Source organism: Maylandia zebra, linkage group LG20 (assembly GCF_041146795.1).
Source record: "Maylandia zebra isolate NMK-2024a linkage group LG20, Mzebra_GT3a, whole genome shotgun sequence".
Lineage (NCBI taxonomy): Eukaryota > Metazoa > Chordata > Actinopteri > Cichliformes > Cichlidae > Maylandia > Maylandia zebra.
In genome coordinates this window covers 13,572,563-13,593,102 of record NC_135186.1, presented here as the reverse complement: position 1 = coordinate 13,593,102, position 20,540 = coordinate 13,572,563, and the positions used below count along the sequence as shown (strand labels likewise).

General features: G+C 40.5%; 1 protein-coding gene across 4 annotated transcripts in view; it reads left to right on the top strand.

Annotated features, from left to right (window-relative positions):
- Positions 1–17,380: 17,380 nt before the first annotated feature.
- The window catches only part of LOC101470785 (solute carrier family 41 member 3), a 42,081-nt gene continuing 38,921 nt past the window's right edge, over positions 17,381–20,540 (top strand). The window contains exons 1-2 of one of the 4 annotated variants that reach the window (XM_076877961.1): positions 17,381–17,543; positions 19,886–20,211. In XM_076877961.1, coding sequence (XP_076734076.1) covers positions 19,900–20,211 — 312 coding nt within the window. In that variant the 5' untranslated portion in view covers positions 17,381–17,543; positions 19,886–19,899. Of the gene's footprint in view, positions 17,544–18,240; positions 18,388–19,855; positions 20,212–20,540 lie in introns of those variants that run through there. The other 3 variants (XM_076877959.1, XM_004570010.5, XM_076877960.1) reach the window with 3 other exon arrangements.

Genomic DNA, 20,540 nt, shown 5'->3' with positions numbered 1-20,540 from the left:
ATGAAGAGGACGACAAGGAAAAGGAGGAGCAAGAGGAAGACGAGGAGGGGGGAGAGGAAGATGAGGTGGGGGGAGAGGAAGGGTAGGAAGAGTAAGAAATAGAATTGCTGATGACATCAGAGCTACAATAGTGGACCATGTAATCTTTCAATTTCAACATTATTTAAATTCAATTTTACTTTAATATTATTTTTACTACCTCCAAATAACATAAATTTAGTTTTACTTTCATTCAATGATAGTTTATTAAATACAAACCATCTATTTAACTTCATGAGTTCTGCTTCCACTGTTTTCAGTAATTTCTTTATGTCATTTCCAGAGAAAAATAAGTTTGTATCATCAGCAAACATCACATATTTTAAAGTATCACTGGCTGTACAAATATCATTTATATAAAGTAAAAATAACTTGCGTCCCAAAACAGATCCTTGTGGAACTCCACAAGTTACTTTTCTAAGTTTAGATTTCATGTTATTACAGTTTTTGCCCGTTGCTTGAACACTATAAACCCATGCTTAGACTAAAGTAACACAACGTGAAGCTGTTGTTACCATACCTCAAACACATGTACCCCTACCTTAAACAAAAGCGCTGCTTTGCACCCCAGTACCAATTATGCAACACACCTACTCCCTCATGCAACACACATGGTCCTGCATGCTACACTCTATTTCATACATAAGACACTTCGCTCACAAAATGAAATCTCAGGGTCCCATTCGGAAAACACATGTATCCAAAATACAAAACACATCGGGTAATTGCAACCACTCAAATACACACCTGAAGGCACCTACTTGCAAAACCGAACACCAATTAGCCAACTACAAAAAGCCCTCAGCGTAGCCATTCCAAGAACTTTGCAAGCATGGATGGAGGGAGAGCAAGAGGATATTTACCCCGGTGCCTAGCGGGAGAGGACATTGCTTGCGATGTTGATGAGGTCCTGTGGCCAGACCCCAACAGACGGCGGGATCCATGAGCCCACTTATGCACAATTGTCATGGTTTTTTGTGTTTACAGTATAGTGTTTTTTCTATTGCAGTACTATTGTGTTGTTGTTGTTTTATTTGCTTTACCTGTATTCATGGTACTGCAATGTGCAGTATTGAGTAGGTCTATTTGCGTTTATGGTTGTTTGGAAATGTGTCCCCTGTAAATGTGCCTTCTGAATAAACAATGGGAATCAAGGACTGCAGTGTTTTATGTACAGCAGACTAGTGTGTTCCCCCTGATCTGTGAGTGTTTGCATATGGTGCAGGTATGTGTCATTTTGGCAACAGAGTTACATTTTGACAAAGGAATGTTAGGTTTTGACAGCAGAGTTTAGGTTTTGGGAGTAGAGTTCCAATTTGGCACAGATGTGAATGGTATATTTCCCAGTGTTGTGTCATGTGTACTTGTGTGTACAGTTTTGGCACAGCGAGCGGGGTTTTGCAAAATGTGTTCAAGCAGTGGGCAAAAACTGTAATACTCACATATTGGAACCTATTATTCAAGTAACTATTTAACCAAAATTGTACAACACCTCTTAAACCATACCTTTCACATTTCTGTAAAAGTAAAGGATGATCTATCGTATCAAAGGCTTTACGTAAATCAATGAACACACCTATTCCAAACTGTTTTTCGTCCACAGCCGTTGCAATATTTTCAATAAATTCCCATCACAGTTAGAGATGTTGAACGATTTCTTCTGAACCCATACTGATGATCATTTAATAAATCATATTTATCAATAAAAGAATCTAGTTCGTTTGCAAATTTTTCAAAAATCTTCGAAAATTGAGGCAGTAAAGATACCGGGTCTATAATTTGACACAATCTGTTTATCACCGGTTTTATATAATGGGATCACTTTGGCAATTTTCATTTTGTCTGGAAAAATTCCAGTTTGAAATGATTTGTTACAAATATATACAAGTATAAAGAATAAATTGTTGGAAGTCCAGAAAGCACTAGAAGAGGAGAGCTTTGAAGCGATTGGAAGCAAAAAAGAAGCAAAAACACGATGCTAAAAAAAAGAAAAAACCTAAAAGAGATGAGGAGGGCAAAAAAGCAGGATAAGAAAGCTAAGAACAAAGAGCAGCTTTGTGTCCCAGCAACACAAAGTTTGAGGTTCATCTCTACTTTTTCTTCTTCTCTATCATTCACCTACTCCAACTTTTAACGGTTTCTGCTTTCTCCCTCCTTTCATCCTCCCATTTCCATCTCTGCCCCATCCCTGCACTCCTTCACTCCTAAGTTATAGTAGATGTGAAAACTTCCTTACTTCATTTTCCCTTCTGATGCAGCTGAGACAAAACTTTCTGCAGAGAAGACAAAAAGTATAATAAAAAAAAAGGTGCTGGTTTAGCTCAGTGCGTTGAGCAGGTGGCCACATGCTATAGGGCTGAGCACAGCCGGCCTGGGTTCAAGTCTGACCCATGGCCCTTTGCCGTATGTCAGGGGTGTCAAACTGAAATACACAGTGGGCCAAAATTCAAAACTGGATCAAAGTTGCGGGCTAACATTAATATTCATTGAAAAAAAAATCTTCCTCCAAATATAACAAGGAATCTTTTCCTATGGACTCAAACAAGTTTTGCTGAAAAACTGAGTATGGAACAAGCAAAGCTTAATACTAAACAATATATATAACTTATATAAACAGATATTTAACTTAATGTTGCACACATGCAAAATCGAAATTCCAATTAAATAACACATCAGTGGAATTAATTTCTTAAATAAAAATTGTATTTGCAGCCTTCTGAATTAAATTTTATCATTTTATCATTTATCAGATTTTCATCATATTCTCCCACCTGTCCAGAAAGCTTGTTTTCTGCCTTTCTTTTTGCCATTTTGGGATAGGTAGTATGGCAGTATTTGCATGGTTGCTATGACTATGGTCAACAGAGGAGAGGGTGCTAATGGGTCCTGTCATGACTGACGCGCCAAAACACCAACAGAGCATTCTGGGAATTGTAGTATTAGCCGTACATGAACTGTATAACACCAGCAGGCCAGCTCTAATAGTAATTTTGTATGGCTTCGCGGGCCCAATGTAATTGGGCCACGGGCCAAATTTGGCCCTCGGGCCAGATTTTGACACCTATGCCATATGTCTTCCCTCTGCTTTTCTGTCGTTTCTTCACTGTTCACAACAAAAACAGAGAGAAGAAACATCTGCAGAGAGCGTCAGCACCACATTGTGGAATTTCCATACATGGAAAATGACTCACAAAGAAATGTTTTCTTGTATGGTCAAGAGTGCGAACATCCAGCGAACCTTTATATAATGCCTTAATACAAGTATTAGAAAATAAGCAAATACATTTATCACATCCTAGTGGGTCTACATGTTGCCATTATTGCATTATTTGACAACACAGTGATGAGTACAAACACCTCAAGTCTGAGATTCTCTGGTATCTCAGTCTCTATTATTGACATGAAAGACTCATTTTTGTAGCTTTTTCCAACTAAACACAGCCCCTTGCTAATAGGTTATATTGGCTACAGTATCTATATATATGTATCCAAAATGTCTGAGAGTTGTTTTCCACGTTTGGGCTGAATCATCAACTTGTTTGACTTTAGTTAAGATAGATAGCATAAACCTAGAGTTCATCGTCTCTGGGTTCAAATTCAGAACTGGTGAGGTCACGATCAGAAACTCTAGCTCATGGAGTTTTACACAGTGTCCAAATACAAACTGAAAACATATATACACACACACACACACACACACACACACACACACACACACACACACACACACACACACACACACACAAATAAGACCAAAGTCCTCTTAGAAACAAATCTCACCACTCAGCAGCCATCTCAAAACACCTTAAGGCACTTATTTGGGAGCTATTGTGCAAAAATTGTAAATTATCACCAAAAGATAGATAGAAGAAGAAATAATCAAACACTATTATTGACAGAGAACAGAGCAAAAGCAGCCATCATTCAAAGAAGAGCTTTGAATCTCCTTGAACAAGTCTGGAGAACGATTGCTGAAGATTACTTAAATTAGAAAGAGTTCAGGCTGTGTTAAAGAATAAAGGTGGTCATACCAAATATTCACTTTCAAGCTTCTTAGAATTGTACAAGTATATACCTTATATTTCAAAAATCACTGCCCCATTTTCCAATTTGTCTAGCAAAATATTAAAAAAATGAGGGGTGGCACTGAGACTTTTGCACAGTGCTGTATGTTCCTAAAATCTTTTCAGTAATATAACAGACTGACTGTGGGGTAAAAATGGGACATGGTACATCTTTATTGATACCAGTATCATCATTAATTCTGCTCATTAATCCTGTTGAATAAAAAAAAGCCTACGCAGTACTTTACTACTGCTAATGCTAATCTAATACTAATAATTACAGAAAATTACTTATTTTCTCAAGATTATTTTATCTTTTCCTTCCTTTCCACAGAGAACACTCACACAGATTTAGGTTAGAAATATTAGTTGACACAAGAGAACAGTAATGTGCGTGAGTGTGAAAAGAGATGGTGATAGAGTGTATGCAGTGGGAGTTTCACAAGGCCAACAGCTGCCCGTGTGACCAGCGACAGGTGCTCCAAGATACATCAGAGGTGCACCAGAGAATATAAGTCAGTCAAAACGAGATGTCTTTTGTGACAGTTTCACCTACACTGACTGCCTGCTTTAGATATAGTCTTACTCTCCAGCTGCAGCTAATATCTTCATCTTCCATTATAGTTAAAGGATATTAGGCATTAGCATTAAAAACCATTTAGCCCAACTTAAGCCAGATAGACAGCTGAAAAACAAGTATCCCAACAAGAAAGGCAGGACAGAACACAGTCTGCTGACTGACTAAAGGACTGATAGTGTGGCTGGCAACAGAGGATAGGGTCATTTATTTATAGCAACATTACGAATTTCCATGATAGTTTCCACCACACAGTCCAGGGACCCTGGAAGCACATAGCTATCTATCAACCACTGTGCATATCGTCGCACGGGTACCAAAGCACTTCTGTCGGCAGCAGCTTATAAAACACTGCATGAACCTGAATCACACATTAGTCATTCCTTTTAGTTTTCCTTGTAGATGATATCACTAGTGCAGTCAAGAGGGTTTGCATACGTATATATGGGGTACAACACTCATTATCCGCTCATGTTACAATGTCAGCATGCTTCTGGGGAATATAACAATGTATGTAATTATCATGGTGAAATCAGCTGCTCTCTCACCAACACACTAATGGCAAATGCTGAACTATCATTCACTTGGTACAAAAATCAGATGTAGCATAGAGTATGGTATGTAAAAAGCTGCTTTGAAACATTGCAGTCTATGATGTGGTGCTGGCATGCTTTGTAATGCTTCCACCTTTGGCAAGAATATTGTGGTTTTAGTCTGTAATATTAGCCAAACTACAAAAACTAACATTTCTATAATAAGTAGGGGTGTTGCTATATAATGGTAGCACTGGTGTAGAATCATTAATTTTTGGGGGACAGGCACAATAATTGGGTAGCAAACTCACAATCATAAGGCAAAACGTCAAAAGGCATTCTTAGCAAAGATTTAGTATTAAAATCTTAATTATTTATCCACTTTCTCTTTTAAATAACTCTTTATATTTTCCATGATACTACTTTGATCATAAGTCAAAGAAAAATGCAACACCAAACATTTCTAATATTTAGCGATGCTAAAACACATTTAGCTAGGCTGGCTAAAAGCCTAGCTAGCCAGAGTAGCAAGAGCAATCTTAATCAGATCAGAATCAGAATCAGAAACTTTATTGTCATTGTCATGAGAACAACGAAATTAAGAATGGTCCCCGATCATTGCATCATCCCTAGCAATATCAAAATATAAATAAAACAATAAAATTCAATAAATAAAATAGATAGAATACTTAAAATACTAATAAGATATAACAGTAAAACATTCACATACATTCCCACACACATGCTTCAGACCGTGCATAGATTAACACAAGAGTGGCGTGATGGACATTTTTTTGTAGTATTCAGATGTGTTATTGCAGTTGGATAACAGCTGTGTTTGAGTCTATTAGTCCTTGCTCTGATTGCCCTGTACCGTCTGCCTGAGGGCAACAGTTCGAACAGGGAGTGGCCAGGATGTGAGGTGTCTTTTATGATGTTTTGGGCCTTTTTAAAACAGTGGGCGTTGTGTAGAACTTCCAGTGTGGGGAGAGGGCAGCCAGTGATCTTTTGGGCGGTGTTAATGATCCCTTGGAGTGCTTTCCTCTGAGCCCCTGTGCAGCTAGTGTACCAGATGCATATGCAGTAAGTTAGAACACTCTCAATGGTGGCTCTGTAGAAGGACACCAGCAGTCTCTGTGTGATGTTATTCCTCCTGAGAATTCTCAGGAAGTACAGTCTCTGTTGGGCCTTTTTCAGCAGCTCGGAGGTGTTCACACTCCAGGAAAGGTTCTCCTCTATATTGACTCCCAGGAAGCGGAAGCTTGCCACCCTTTCTACACAGTCCCCATTTATGAATAGTGGTTGGATCTCTGCCTTTTTCCTTCTGAAGTCTATTATGAGTTCTTTGGTTTTTGAAGTGTTGAGGAGGAGGTTATTGGCCTTACACCATGACGTCAGCTGCTCCACCTCGTCTCTGTACGTAGACTCGTCTCCCTTGGAAATGAGCCCCACCACTGTGGTGTCATCTGCAAATTTCACAAAGATGTTGCTGTGGTGGCGAGGAGTGCAGTCGTGTGTGTAGAGAGAGTAGAGCAGTGGACTGAGCACACAGCCCTGGGGTGAGCCAGTGCTGAGACTCAGGGCTGAGGATGTGTGATGGCCAACTCTGACTCTCTGTCTACGGCCCGAGAGGAAGCTATTGATCCACATGCAGGTGCTGTATGGAAGCCCCAGGTCTTGTAGCTTGGCCACCAGTTTGTGTGGAAGGATGGTGTTAAAAGCTGAGCAGTAATCCACGAAGAGCATCCGCACATAGCTACCATGCTCTTCCAGGTGAGTTAATGCAGCATGGAGTGCTGTGGCTACAGCGTCTTCCGTGGATCGGTTTGCTCTGTAGGCAAACTGGTGTGGATCCAGGCTGCGGGGCAGGGCTGCTGTGATGTGTCTGCGGACCAGCTTCTCAAAGCATTTCATTACCACTGGGGTGAGTGCCACCGGTCTGTAGTCATTCAGGCCGGTGATGTGGGGCTTCTTAGGCAAGGGGACTATGGTGGAGGACTTCAGGCAGAGTGGGACAGTCGCCTGTGCGAGGGATTTGTTGAAAATCCTGGTGAAGATCCCAGCCAGCTGTCCTGCACAATCCCTCAATATTCGACCTGGCACACCATCAGGACCCGCCGCCTTCCTCGGGTTAACAGCCTGCAGCATGCGCCTCACCTCGTGCTCTTCCAGGGTGAGGGTGGTGCTGCTATGGGTGGCGTGTTGCTGCTGTGGCTCCAATACCTCCGGTACCCTGGTCTCAAAGCGGGCAAAGAAGATATTCAGCTCCTCTGCCAGCTCCAGGTCACCGTCCGCAGCTCCGAGATTGATCTTATAGTTGGTTAGGTGCTGGATGCCTTGCCACACCTGCCGGCTGGTATTACTCTTCAAATGGTCCTCGATCCTCCTCCTATAGTCCCCCTTTGCCTCTCTGATGCCTCTCTTCAGGTTGGATCGGGCTGTGGTGTAGTAATCCCTGTTGCCAGACCTGAACGCAATGTTCCTCTCCTTCAGCAGCTGCCTGACCTCCCGGGTCATCCAGGGCTTTTGGTTGGGATAAGCCCGGATCCGTTTGACTGCTGTAACAGTGTCTATGCAGTGTTTTATATAGCAGAGGACACCGTCTGTGAACATTTCCAAGTCCTGATGTTCAAAGATATCCCAGTTAGTCTTGTCAAAACAGTCCTGCAGCTGCTGAGAGGCACCCTCTGGCCATATGGTAATATTCTTTGTGATGGTAAGAGCAGTTTTCTTGAGGGGGGCATATGCAGGGATTAGAAACAGTGACAAGTGGTCAGACTGACCCAGATGTGGCAAAGGTCTGGCCCTGTAGCCCATTTTGATGTTGGAATAAACTTTGTCCAGAATCTTGTCACCCCTAGTGGCACACTTGACGTGCTGGTGGAATTTGGGGATTGCTCTTTTTAAGTCTGCGTGATTGAAGTCCCCTGCTACGATATGTACAGCGTCAGGGTAAGTGCTCTGTTTATTATTGATGTTTGTATGCAGGAGTGCGATCGCAGAGTTAGCATTAGCATCTGGTGGTATGTAAACAGCTGTTATTATGACAACGGTGAACTCCCTAGGTAGGTAGATGGGCCTGCATTTAACAGTCAGATATTCAATGTCCGGTGAACAGTGACGGTCTATTATCACTGTGTTGGTACACCAGCTGTTGTTCACATACATACAGAGCCCCCCTCCTTTGCGCTTACCGGAGTCCACTGTTCGGTCATGTCGCTGTGTGGTATAGCCTGCTAGCTCAATAGCAGAGTCTGGAATGGATTGATGTAGCCAGGATTCAGTGATAAGAAGGATCCATGAGTCTTTGATGAAGTTATTCGCTGCTATTTGCAATCTCAATTCGTCCAACTTGTTCGCGAGGGATCTCTGTCAGCACGTCTGTGACTCTGGTTAAATGGCTTTTTCTTATTGATTGTTTGTTTGGTATTGTGTATTAATTAAGCTAATAAAGTAATCAACTGAAGAAATATTTGATAAATATGTGCATTTATTTACAGCCCTGTGAAAAACTAAGCACACCCTTAATGGAGGTTTTGGCAGTTGGCTGGTCTGTGACACAATGTCATAATCTCCCAAACAAATTCCCCCCAAGGTCAGACTGTGCAATGCTCAGCTAAACTGCAAAAAAAAGAAGCAAAAGCTTCATCTCAGACTCTACAGACCTCAGTTAGCACGTCACATTTCTATGACAGTACAGTTAGAAAAAAGCTGAACAACTACTGATGCTTATTTGTCCTAAAAGAGCACAGCACAGCTTAGATTTGCAATGTTACATCTGAACAAACCAGATGATTTCTGAAACAATTTCCTTTTTATAGACCAAATGTGGAAATGTTTGGCTATAAACAAACCCCCAAACAAAACAAAAAGCATATCAGCAAAAATGTTTCATGCCAACTGTCATGCAAAGTGGTGATGGCTTCTACAGTCACAAGACACGTGCACCTTACAGCCATTCTGATGACACAATTCCTCCTTACATCAACATATTATACACTTAGAAATTAGCCCATCTGTGTGACAGTTAGACGTTGGTCTAAAGTGAGTCACTGAACTGGACAATGATCCCAAACACACCACACATCAATAGCATTGTGGCTGAAAAAGAAAATAATCAAGGTACTGCAGTGGCTCAATCATAGCCCAGACCTCAACCTGATTGAAATGCTGAGGTGGGACCTTAAGAGAGCTGGATCTAAATGAATGCCCGCAAACTACAATGAACTGAAGAAATGTGAAAGACTGATAAAGTCATAATAATTACTTTAACTCACTGAAGTACATACTGTATACCTCCTGAGCTAACTCTGCGTCCTCATCAAAGGCCAAAACACAGATGCCTTTCCAAGAAGTACAAAGGTATATGACCATTTTCGGTGTGCATTATAGATTTTCTCTAGTTTCATCCCACAGTGAGTGGCTGTAGGTTTTCTAGACTCAGATGGTAGAGTGGGTCATCTAACAATCAGAAGGGCAGGGGATAAATTCTCAATCGTCCAGTCTGCATGATGAAGTGTCTTTGGGCAAGATACTGAACCCAGAGTTTCCCCCTGTGCATCCATCAGACTGCGAGTGTGTGTGTAAATGTTATGAAAAGTGCTTAAGCATAGATAAAAACACAGTATGATTGCATGCGAATGGATGAATGAGACTTGCAGTAAAAAGTGGTCTCAGTTTAAAAAAGGTACACCATTTACTGTAGTTCTGACACTTGTATGTTAGGATAATGTGAGATTCAAAGTTGGCTCTAGCCTCAGATTTTGGATAGATAAAGCTGTCTGAGTGGTAAGCAAGTCTAGACAAGTGCTAAACTAATGCCAATGAATGAATACCAATACAACACCTCAAGATCTCTAGCGATTCATTTTATTGACATTACTTTAAAGTGAAAACAGTCACCAGTTTTTAAAAGTGCTCTCTGCAAAGGGTACCCTCTAAAGGGTTAAACTGCATTACTCCAGCGACAATCCATTGTATCCCTGAAGGTGCAGTAAATATTATTTCTGAAAGAGTTTAATAAATGCATCTTTGTATGTGACTGTACTGTATGTGCATGAAGGTGTTAATGAGGTGCTGAAACTGCCAGGGCTCACACAGCCCTAATGATCTGAAGCCAAAGAACACCACAAACCATGTGCTGTACACATTAAAAAAGCACAAAAGGCAGAACATATAGGAATGCACGTGCACGGCGAATCTCGGCCATTTCTGGTTTTGATTATAGTTAATATGAGTTGAAAATAAACACTGAGCAACTGGAAACCATATTTCTATAACCTCCAGGGGCTTTCCACCTCTGAAAAGGGACATAAAGGAATCCATAACTACAACATGGATCATATTACTATAAACTTAAATAAGACCTGGACTTAAAGGCTGTTAGAGACAGATCATCCTAACAGACCACCATGTATTTGATACCACCAAAATCCACTGCACCTGAATGCTTTTTTTTCTTTCTTTTTTTTCTCAGCATTTTGGAAAATTACTCTTCGTTCTTGTCAACTTTAATAAGTGGAACATTTTTACAAGCCTGCTTTGTTTTGATTGCATCAGTTGAGCAGGCCTAAAGAGAACAGAGTTTTTATAGAAACAAAGTCTCTCTGCTGGGGTCGGGTTTTAGGTTCAGCATAATTTTGCAAGTGGGTGAGAAATCTGCAAGGTAGCTGCCTATTTTAGAAAGTTCTAAAAGTTCTAATGATGTGAACAAAACCTTTTGCTGTTTTGTTTCTCATTAATCCATGCTGCCACCTAGTGGTTATATTGAGGACTCCAACTTAAACTAAATAGTATAAGTTCCTTTAAAAAAAAACATGAAAAACTGTTTACTGTATACTAAGGATGGTGTGTTCAGTTCTTTGGGTGTCAGTCCATCTACAGCCAATGTTTTATTATGTATAATGTCAGAAGGAAGATCTGGTAATGGAGTTAACTACGTAACTGAACTTTCACCACATGGTCACATATTTAATACTTTGTCAAATACTCCCTCAGACCTTTCCTGCAGACATCTTCAGCTCTTGGGTATTGTAAAGTCTGTCTGCTTTTAATCTGCACTGAATTATGAAATGTCATCCAGTGAGATTTTATGCCTCGGGCTGAAAACACAGACAGAAACCTCCTGTACACTTCTGAATTCGGTCTGCTACTTCGTTCAGCAGCGAAATCATCAATAACTGCCAGTTCCATTGGTAGCCACTTTGACAAATGAGGTCATGAGCTGTTTCTTTTTCTTTTTTTCATCCACACTTTCTTTTTTTCCATCTCTTGATTGAGGCTGATTTTTGTTTCGCCAGTCCATAGAAATTTGTTTCAAAACTGGTTTCTTCTTTCAAGTTTTTGTGAATCTTTGCCTGGTTTTCTTCCCCATAAGACATAAGAGATTGGATTTTGAAGGCAATCAAGATCAAGATGACAGACAATTCTTCCGAATATTGAATTATCCTTAAAATGTCTAAAACCTCAACTGTGGCAAGTATAGACAAAGAATTTCCATAATGTAAAGCTCAGGGCAAAAGTATTGCACTATGTTGCATTTAATCATTAGTTATTGTTAATGTCTGGTTCTCTTCCATAGTGTGTCTTTTATCCTGTCCTGTTCACCCCTCACCCCAACCCCCATGAACCGAGTGGCCACTGTGACAAAACTGCAACAGTCTTCTACAGATATACTAGAGCCTGCCAGAAAGAGTCAGCGGCGCTTCATCAGTGAGGCCTGTATGGGACTAGACAGAAGAAGAATCTAAAGGAACAATGCTGCCCACTTAGAGTTTGCCAGGCAGCACTGAAAGAACTATGAGATCATGTGGAGACAAAAAAGTATACCCATGTCTTAAGAATGAAAATGCAAGCATTATGTCTGACAAACACCAGACACTGCTATCCACCCAGCTAATGTGCAACCTGAGACAGGGTGGATGACAGTGAACCAAAGAGAGCAGCCAGTACAACGTTGGAATACTTTCAGAAGAGGTCTCTGGCTGCCCTTAACTGTTCCAGCCAAAAAGAACTGAAGATGGCAGTTTTTGGATGGCTGACGTCCAACTTGACCGAAATGGATCTGCCAATAATAATGGCCAGGTGTGCAAAGCTTATATTTTATCCAAGAAAACTCAAAGCTGTAATTGTTGTGAAGGGACTTGTTCTGAATTATAGCTATTTGAAAATTGCAAGTCTCAGATTTATTGTTGTATTAATTAAAGCAAACCAGTTACAGATTTATCAACAACATATTACAGTTTTTTACAGACGCTAGGACACATTTCTCAATACTTAGGTCACTTTTGCAAAACTCCTCACACAGTGAGCACAACAGAAGTCTATGTGGGCTAAACTGAGGATCAGTTATCATTGTTTTGGCACAAAATGCATTCAATGACTACATCTCTCAAATTTCATGAATTATTTTCTCACTCAGACACAACAACTGCCAAAAATCTTTGTACGTACAGGACATTTTGCATGTGCTTACATACTGTTTTCAAAACTGTTAAACTTATGGCCAAAACAATAACACAATGCAAAACTTAAAAAGACAGCAAAATTCAACAGCAATATTTTATTGAAACATATTTTACAGTTTCTTCTGAATGCTTAAACCCTAACTGTGATTCCTGTAGCACAATCTCTAAAACTATTCAGACTTATAGCAAAACCACTCACTGAGTTTGCAAAACTAAAAGCACAAAAACTGCTTTGCACTCAGTTTGCAATTTTGTAACACACACTTTGCAAAACTGTAGGCACAATTCACTGCACAACACTCAATTACCAAATTTCCAACACACTCCTAGCAAAAGCATACACATGTATGGCTATCATTAACACTAATTTGCCAACTGTCTGGCACACTTTCACATGTGAAAACTTTTTTAGATAATTAGTTCACTTTGCAATCAGCCTAAGCACTATAATACAGGTAAGCTGTGTGTGCGGAGTACAATGGAGGGAGCAGAAAGAGTGAGAAGTAGAGGAGGCCGAGGAAGAGGACGTGGAGGTGAAGAAGTAGGATGAAGAGGACGACAAGGACAAGGAGGAGCAAGAGGAAGACGAGGAGGGGGGAGAGGAAGATGAGGTGGGGGGAGAGGAAGGGTAGGAAGAGTAAGAAATAGAATTGCTGATGACATCAGAGCTACAATAGTGGACCATGTAATCAACCGTGGAATGACCCTGAGGGTAGCTGGCCAACGGGTCCAGCCTAACTCGAGCCGCTACACTGTAGCAAGCACCATAAGGACATCTTGAAATGAGAATCGGTTAGCACAGTCACTTCGCACAAAGATTTGTAGCACTGCCATATGCCAATGAGAAACACACCAATACCATTGATGTAAAAATACTGAAATTGTTACTTTACAGAATTGCTAGATGACCAGATGCTGGGGGCAGAGGAAGCATGTTCACTGCAGACCAAGTAACCCATATAGTCATTATGGCGATTGCAAATAATCCTATACTTGGAAATAAACACTTGTGTTTGTTTTGATGTACTTGAAGTTTGGATCCCTCTATGCTTATGGATCTATGACAGAAGTATGAGCTCAAACTGACATAGCCTACCTTGTGCACAGAGAAAGCAAAGGCCAGATGTGTTTTGTATTCATACCATCAGTGTGCAGTTGGCGCATTGTGTGCTTAGTAGATGATGGCTTGTGTGTACTGTTTGATACGGAAAGACCATTTTTACGAAGGTGTGAAGAGTTAATCTAGCTGTGTTTGCTTTTGCAAGAGAACTACAATGTTTTGATTATTGGGTGACAGGTTTTCTTATTTGTGTGAAGAGTTTTGCAAAATTAGCCAAAAGTTACAAAAAATGTGCTTAAGCAATCAGAAAAAACTGTAAATCTAAAAATGCAGTTTACAGTTTTTTACAGACGCTAGGACACATTTCTCAATACTTAGGTCACGTTTGCAAAACTCCTCACACAGTGAGCACAACAGAAGTCTATGTGGGCTAAACTGAGGACCAGTTATCATTGTTTTGGCACAAAATGCATTCAATGACTACATCTCTCAAATTACATGAATCATCTTCTCACTCAGACACAACAACTGCCAAAAACCTTTGTACGGACAGGACATTTTGCATGTGCTTACATACTGTTTTCAAAACTGTTAAACTCATGGTCAAAACAATAACACAATGCAAAACTTGAAAAGACAGCAAAATCCAACGGCAATATTTTATTGAAACATATTTTAAATCTAAAAATGCAGTTTAACCAGCCACAGCTGATTCTCATTGTGGATGAACATCTACACAGTTGTTACTCCTTCAATTTTTCAACTCCTTCAATTCTGGCATGCCAGAAGATTCTTTCCTAGGTGTATTGCCCTAGATGACATAAGATGTGATGTGGATGAGAACCTGTGGCCAAATGGAGAAGACTGAGTAGATTAGCATTACTATTGTATGTGTATCAGTGGATGGTGTGTATACGAATTCTTGTATTTTGGGATTACTTAGTGCAAAAAAATAAAAATACATAAACATAAATACATGATGTCTGATTCATTCCAGTAACATATATTGAAATTATAAACAGAGATGTGTCCTTGTTTTACACAGGAAAACACTGTGTAATGCTACATGTTGTTAGTGTTTTTTAGGTCATTGTTTTGTGGGTGACAAAGTGTGTTTGTCGGCTGTCAACCTTTGCTAGTGTTCTGGAGGAATGTTTTTATTTGAGACCTGAATGAAGTGTTTTGGTAGTTGTAGTGCATTTTGAATGTGGAATAATAATAATAATAATAATAATAATAATAATAATAATAATAATAATAATGGATACTTTATTGATCCCCATGGGGAAATTACTTGTTTTTCTCTGCATTTGACCCAATGAACTGCTTTGCCAAGCTGAGGGTCAGTTAGGAGAATTGTGTGAAGAGTTTTGCAAAAGTGACCTAAGTATTGAGAAATGTGTCCTAGCGTCTGTAAAAAACTGTAACCAGCCACAGCTGATTCACATTGTAGATGAACATCTACACAGGTGTTACTCCTTCAATTTTTCAACTCCTTCAATTCTGCCATGCCAGAAGATTCTTGTGTATTGCCCTAGATGACATAAGATGTGATGTGGATGAGAACCTGTGGCCAAATGGAGGAGACCGAGTAGATTAGCATTACTATTGTATGTGTATCAGTGGATGGTGTGTATACAAATTCTTGTATTTTGGGATTACTTAGTGCAAAAAAATAAAAATACATAAACAAATATTAACGAATTCTGCATGATGTCTGATTCATTCCAGTAACATATATTGAAATTATAAACAGAGATGTGTCCTTGTTTTACACAAGAAAACACTGTGTAATGCTACATGTTGTTAGTGTTTTTTAGGTCATTGTTTTGTGGGTGACAAAGTGTGTTTGTCGGCTGTCAACCTTTGCTAGTGTTCTGGAAGAATGAGTTTATTTGAGACCTGAATAAAGTGCTTTGGTAGTTGTAGTGCATTTTGAATGTGAAATGAACTGCTTTGCCAAGCTGAAGGTCAGTTAGGAGAATTGTGTGAAGAGTTTTGCAAAAGTGGCCTAAGTATTGTGAAATGTGTCCTAGCGGCTGTAAAAAACTGTAAAGTGGAAAATAGAAAAGTCACAGTAATGTAGTGTACTTTAAACAGAATGTACCCAGTCTAATACATTCACCGATCAGGCATAGCATTATGACCACTCACAGGTGAATAACACTGATCATCTTTTCATCATGGCACCTGTTAGCAGGTGGGATATATTATGGAGCAAGTGAGCATTTTGTCCTCAAAGTTGATGAGTTAGAAGCAGGAAAAATGAGCAACAGTGAGATTGACAAGGGACAAATTGTGATGGCTAAATGACTGGGTCAGAACATCCCCAAAGCAAAAGCAGCTCTTGTGAGCTGATCTGCACTGGTCAGTATCTATCAAAAGTGGTTCAAGGAAGGAACAGTGGTGAATCAGTGACAGGGTCACATGCAGCCAGGGCTCACTGATGCATGCAGTGAGTGAAGGCTGGCTCATACGGTCTGACCCAACAGATGAGCTACTGTAGCTCAAATTGTCAAAACAAATTACTGCTGTTCCTGATAGACATGTGTCAGAATACACAGGGCATCACAGATTGTTGTGTATGGGGCTGCATAGCTGCAGACCGAACAGGGTGCGCATCCTGACCCCTGTCCAATGACCAAAGCACCAACAATGGACACAATGGACAGGAGCAATGGAAGAAGGTGGGCTAGTCTGATGAATCACATTTCTTTCACATCAGCGTGGATGAATCTTTGGCTGTGATGTCTATTTTATTTATAACCTATAGCACATTTAAACAACAGAAGAGCTCAAAGTGCTAGGGATAGGGATAGGCACATTTACATTTCAGGTCTCCAAGAAGAAGTTTCAAAATGCATGAAAAGCTAAAAGGTGTGTTTTGTTGTGATAACTAATCATTATTACTGTTGAAATCACAATGATCGAGTGGTCATTCAATTATATTCACAATTTGCAAATCACGGATGATTCGTCTCATACTGTAAGCCATGACACACTGCTATACCCTACATAAGTTGTCTTTATCTGGTATCAGATCGATACCAAAAACACAGGACTATTAGACACTGACCCCTAAGGCATTACCCAGCATGCCATCACATAACCATAAAAAACTGCTGCATGCCCATGGCATGGTGTCATATTGCAAGCAACAGTAAAGAAATAACCAGGCTCTTCAGTTTAAAACATAAGTTAGTGAAGAGGGGGCGACCTAATAGTATTAAATAGTGTCTTTTAAACATGTATGATGTTTGATTGTAATGAATGGTTATAGTTCCTACACAAGCTCATAAAAACCTCAGTGAGGTGTGTGTGTGTGTGTGTGTGTGTGTGTGTGTGTGTGTGTGTGTGTGTGTGTGTGTGTGTGTGTGTGTGTGTGTGTGTGTGGGCACGACCCCACAAATCCCTTATGAGGGCTTCTCTAACTGTGAGGTTGCAAACGTTATTCTTTCTGTGAATGGAAAAGAGAAAATGCTGTATAGATGCCAGCCAGCCGGACAGAGATGGAAAGAGACAGGAGGAGGGGGTGAGGGGGGGTCATCCTTATCTGCTAATGCCATGAAATTCAAGACGGTGCCCCCCAGCTCGTACCCTGCACAAACACGCACGCGCAGAGCTCAGCGCACAGACACACATAGAAAAAAGCAAATGCACGAGAGAGGAACATACACATATCCTAATTTAGACAGGCATTTCCATTCAAGCACATACACACAGCATAGCAAGGGCACACACGGTTATTCTCGGGAGCTTATTGCTTTCCCCGCAAACCTTCACGAGTACTGGCTGGAGACAAAGGTAAGGACGATAAATCAAATCTAATATGGAAACTAACATACACTAGGCTTAATGTGGCTCTGTGGCCTTAGAGAGCACGCTGTCCAAGCAGAACTTTATGAATTTATGTTCAATGAGAGTGTGTCGTGATCAGTACAGACTCTAGAAATGGTAACACGTATTGGTTTGCTCTGTGCTCTGCTATAATTAAATGTCTCGCTGGTGATTCCACTGGTGTTTCCCCCCATGCCTTCAAAGATTTTCATATTGTCGTCTATAAACTACCAGGGAGTTTGAGACAGAGAGGTTTTCTGACTTTGACATTAGTCTGATATCAGACACATATCAACTTATTAAATCATAAGTTAAGTCACAGCCGGGATGATCTGGAGGTCTAAGCGCCAGGCAAACCGCCACATAAACTGATATAAAACATTTTTCTCTGGTCTTTGAAATTAAGAAACTAAAAATAAATCTTTTCCTCAGCCCAAACGCTTTTCAAAAATAGTTTCTACAGCTGTATCATTATATATTATAATATTTAAACATCCTCACAGTCATAAAACTGTGAATTTCATTATTACAAACAGCAGCTGCTCGCGCGCTACACGCGAGGGGGCGGGGCTACACTCTTACGCAGTATTTTTTCTCTCGCTTTTACTCTTTAGTTTATCCAATCAGAAAGCACCTGGTTGTGTAACCGTGGTTACCGGTACAGATGTATTATGGGATATGCACATGGCAGCGTCCAAGTGAGGGAATGCATGTCAACAGAAGGATTCTGCGCTGTATGTTCGGCGTGGTTTCGGGACCTGCAGATGAATTCAGGCGCTTTGGGAGGTTTCCGGGACTCCGTGTCGAGCATGTTTGTATTACTAATGTTTGAGTTTTGCTTTTTTAAAAGAAGACAAACGTTTCCCTTTCTGTGCAGTCTTGTACGTTTACTCATGATAGCACTTTGTGATTTGAGACCACGTATCACACACCAGCTACTCGTCGGTCCCGAGTTTGAACTGATGATTTTAAAAACTCTCAATTAGTAATTAGTGTCATAATGAAATTTCCTGAATAAAACAGTTGAGTGAAGAGTTAAAAGAAACGATGACAGCTATTCACTCTAAAGTTTGATACTCCAAGTAAAACTAATTTATGAAATTATTGTAAACCACAGTATGATGAGAAATGAGAAACAGTGCCAACTTATCAACATAAAGGTTTTTATTAAAGCTGGTATATTAGCAGTGCATTACTGACTACCCTAGTGGTTGCTACAGATTGTTTAATACAGCTGTCAGCTCAGTTATTTGTTTAAAAGATATAAATAATAAAAATAAAAGATATTCATGGATTAAGAAAAGAAGGGGCTGTTTATTTATAGTATTTACAGTTCTCTGTTGTGCCCTTGTGTTTAATATGTTGATTAGCTTTCCTGAAAACAGAGCATCAGTCTATCAGAAAGAGTGGAAGCTTTAACCTATTGTCTATATAGTGTCAATTCACTGCAACAGTTGCCTCTGTGAGCTGTATATTGCAAGATAATGATTCTACAATATTAGAAAGCGCCCAAAATCAGAGGCTCCCTTATACGCAGCACTTTGCGATGGCGGGAAGGAAGAATTCCATTTTAACAGGAAGTGACCTCTCGCTGAACCAGGCTCAGCCTTATGTTACGCTCAGTTGAAAGCTGAGGGGAAACAGAAGGCAAATAAAAGGAAGAGCAGAGTTTAGCTGTGATATAACCACGGCAGACCGGCAACATGTTTCTGCTTTTCAGCATTAACTTTATTTACACAATCGGTCGCTGTTTACAAACACACACGGCTGAAACTTTCCAGCTGCCAGCCGAACACTAACAACAAAACTGGAATCCAGGACCCAGCACACTTTTAACCTGACGAGGCGTGACTACGGATGCCCTGCAGGTGCGTTTGCCTCCCCTGCAGCGGCACCGCCGACCACGCCCCGCCACATTAGTTTAACAGTGGTGGGAATGTGTAGAGCTTACATTTCTTGCTGTTCTATACACTTTATCCAAACTATATGGTGCTTTTCTCCCTTTGTGCAACTATATATGTTACTTCAGCATGCTTTCCAAATAGAGCTAGATATAACAAAGTGAAGGATCACCAATAGAAACTGTTGTCTCCTTCCATGGCAAAATATGAGAGCTAATCCTCTGTTCAGCTGATGGAAAGCATATTTGATTTGATTGGCACATCATCCTGGTGGAGTGGATGAATTCAAAAGATTGGACGCAGTTATCTCTACATTTTTAGATGGTAAAGCTGTGCCAAACTAGACCCTTACTGTCCCTATCTATTCTGTGTTCCCAGATTAAACTAACACAACCCTACTTGTCACAGCCACTGCTGTCACCATGCCTGGGGAGGATAAACCACCACAACAGGCCCGCCAGAGGAAAAAGACCAAGAAGTCCCGCTCCAAGGGAAAGAGTCCCACTGGGAGTCCTAGTGCCAGCTTGGCAAGCACTTTAGACGGGCAAGATGAGTTCATCTTCCCCCCAGTCGTGCAACCTCCACCTAAAAAGTCTACGGAGGAGAGGAAGAAAGTGCCTGTTGCCAAAGTAGAGGAAGAGACATCCATAGCCATCTGTCTTCAGGTGGTTTTTCCCTACCTGCTAGCTGGAATGGGCATGGTGATGGCTGGCATGGTGCTGGACATTGTACAGGTAAGGTCCTTAGGGTAGCTTGGAGAGTGATATCACATATTTAGAGTGGAAAAGCATGAAGTATGTTAACATAATAGTGGATATTGGGGCCTACTAGCTGACAGGTAAACCTTCAGGCTGCTCATTTGAATCCCTCATCAGATGCTGGCATCACTGCTCTCCAAGATGATTTTTTTCGGGGATGGTGTACAAAAACTATGATTAGATTTACCCCAGTGTAAATGTAGCAGCTATGTCAAAGGATACAATTATTAGACCCTCTTTAAACCCCCAGAATAAAACCTGACCATTTTTTTTCTTAGTGCCTAAAACACAGGTATAGTGGTGTC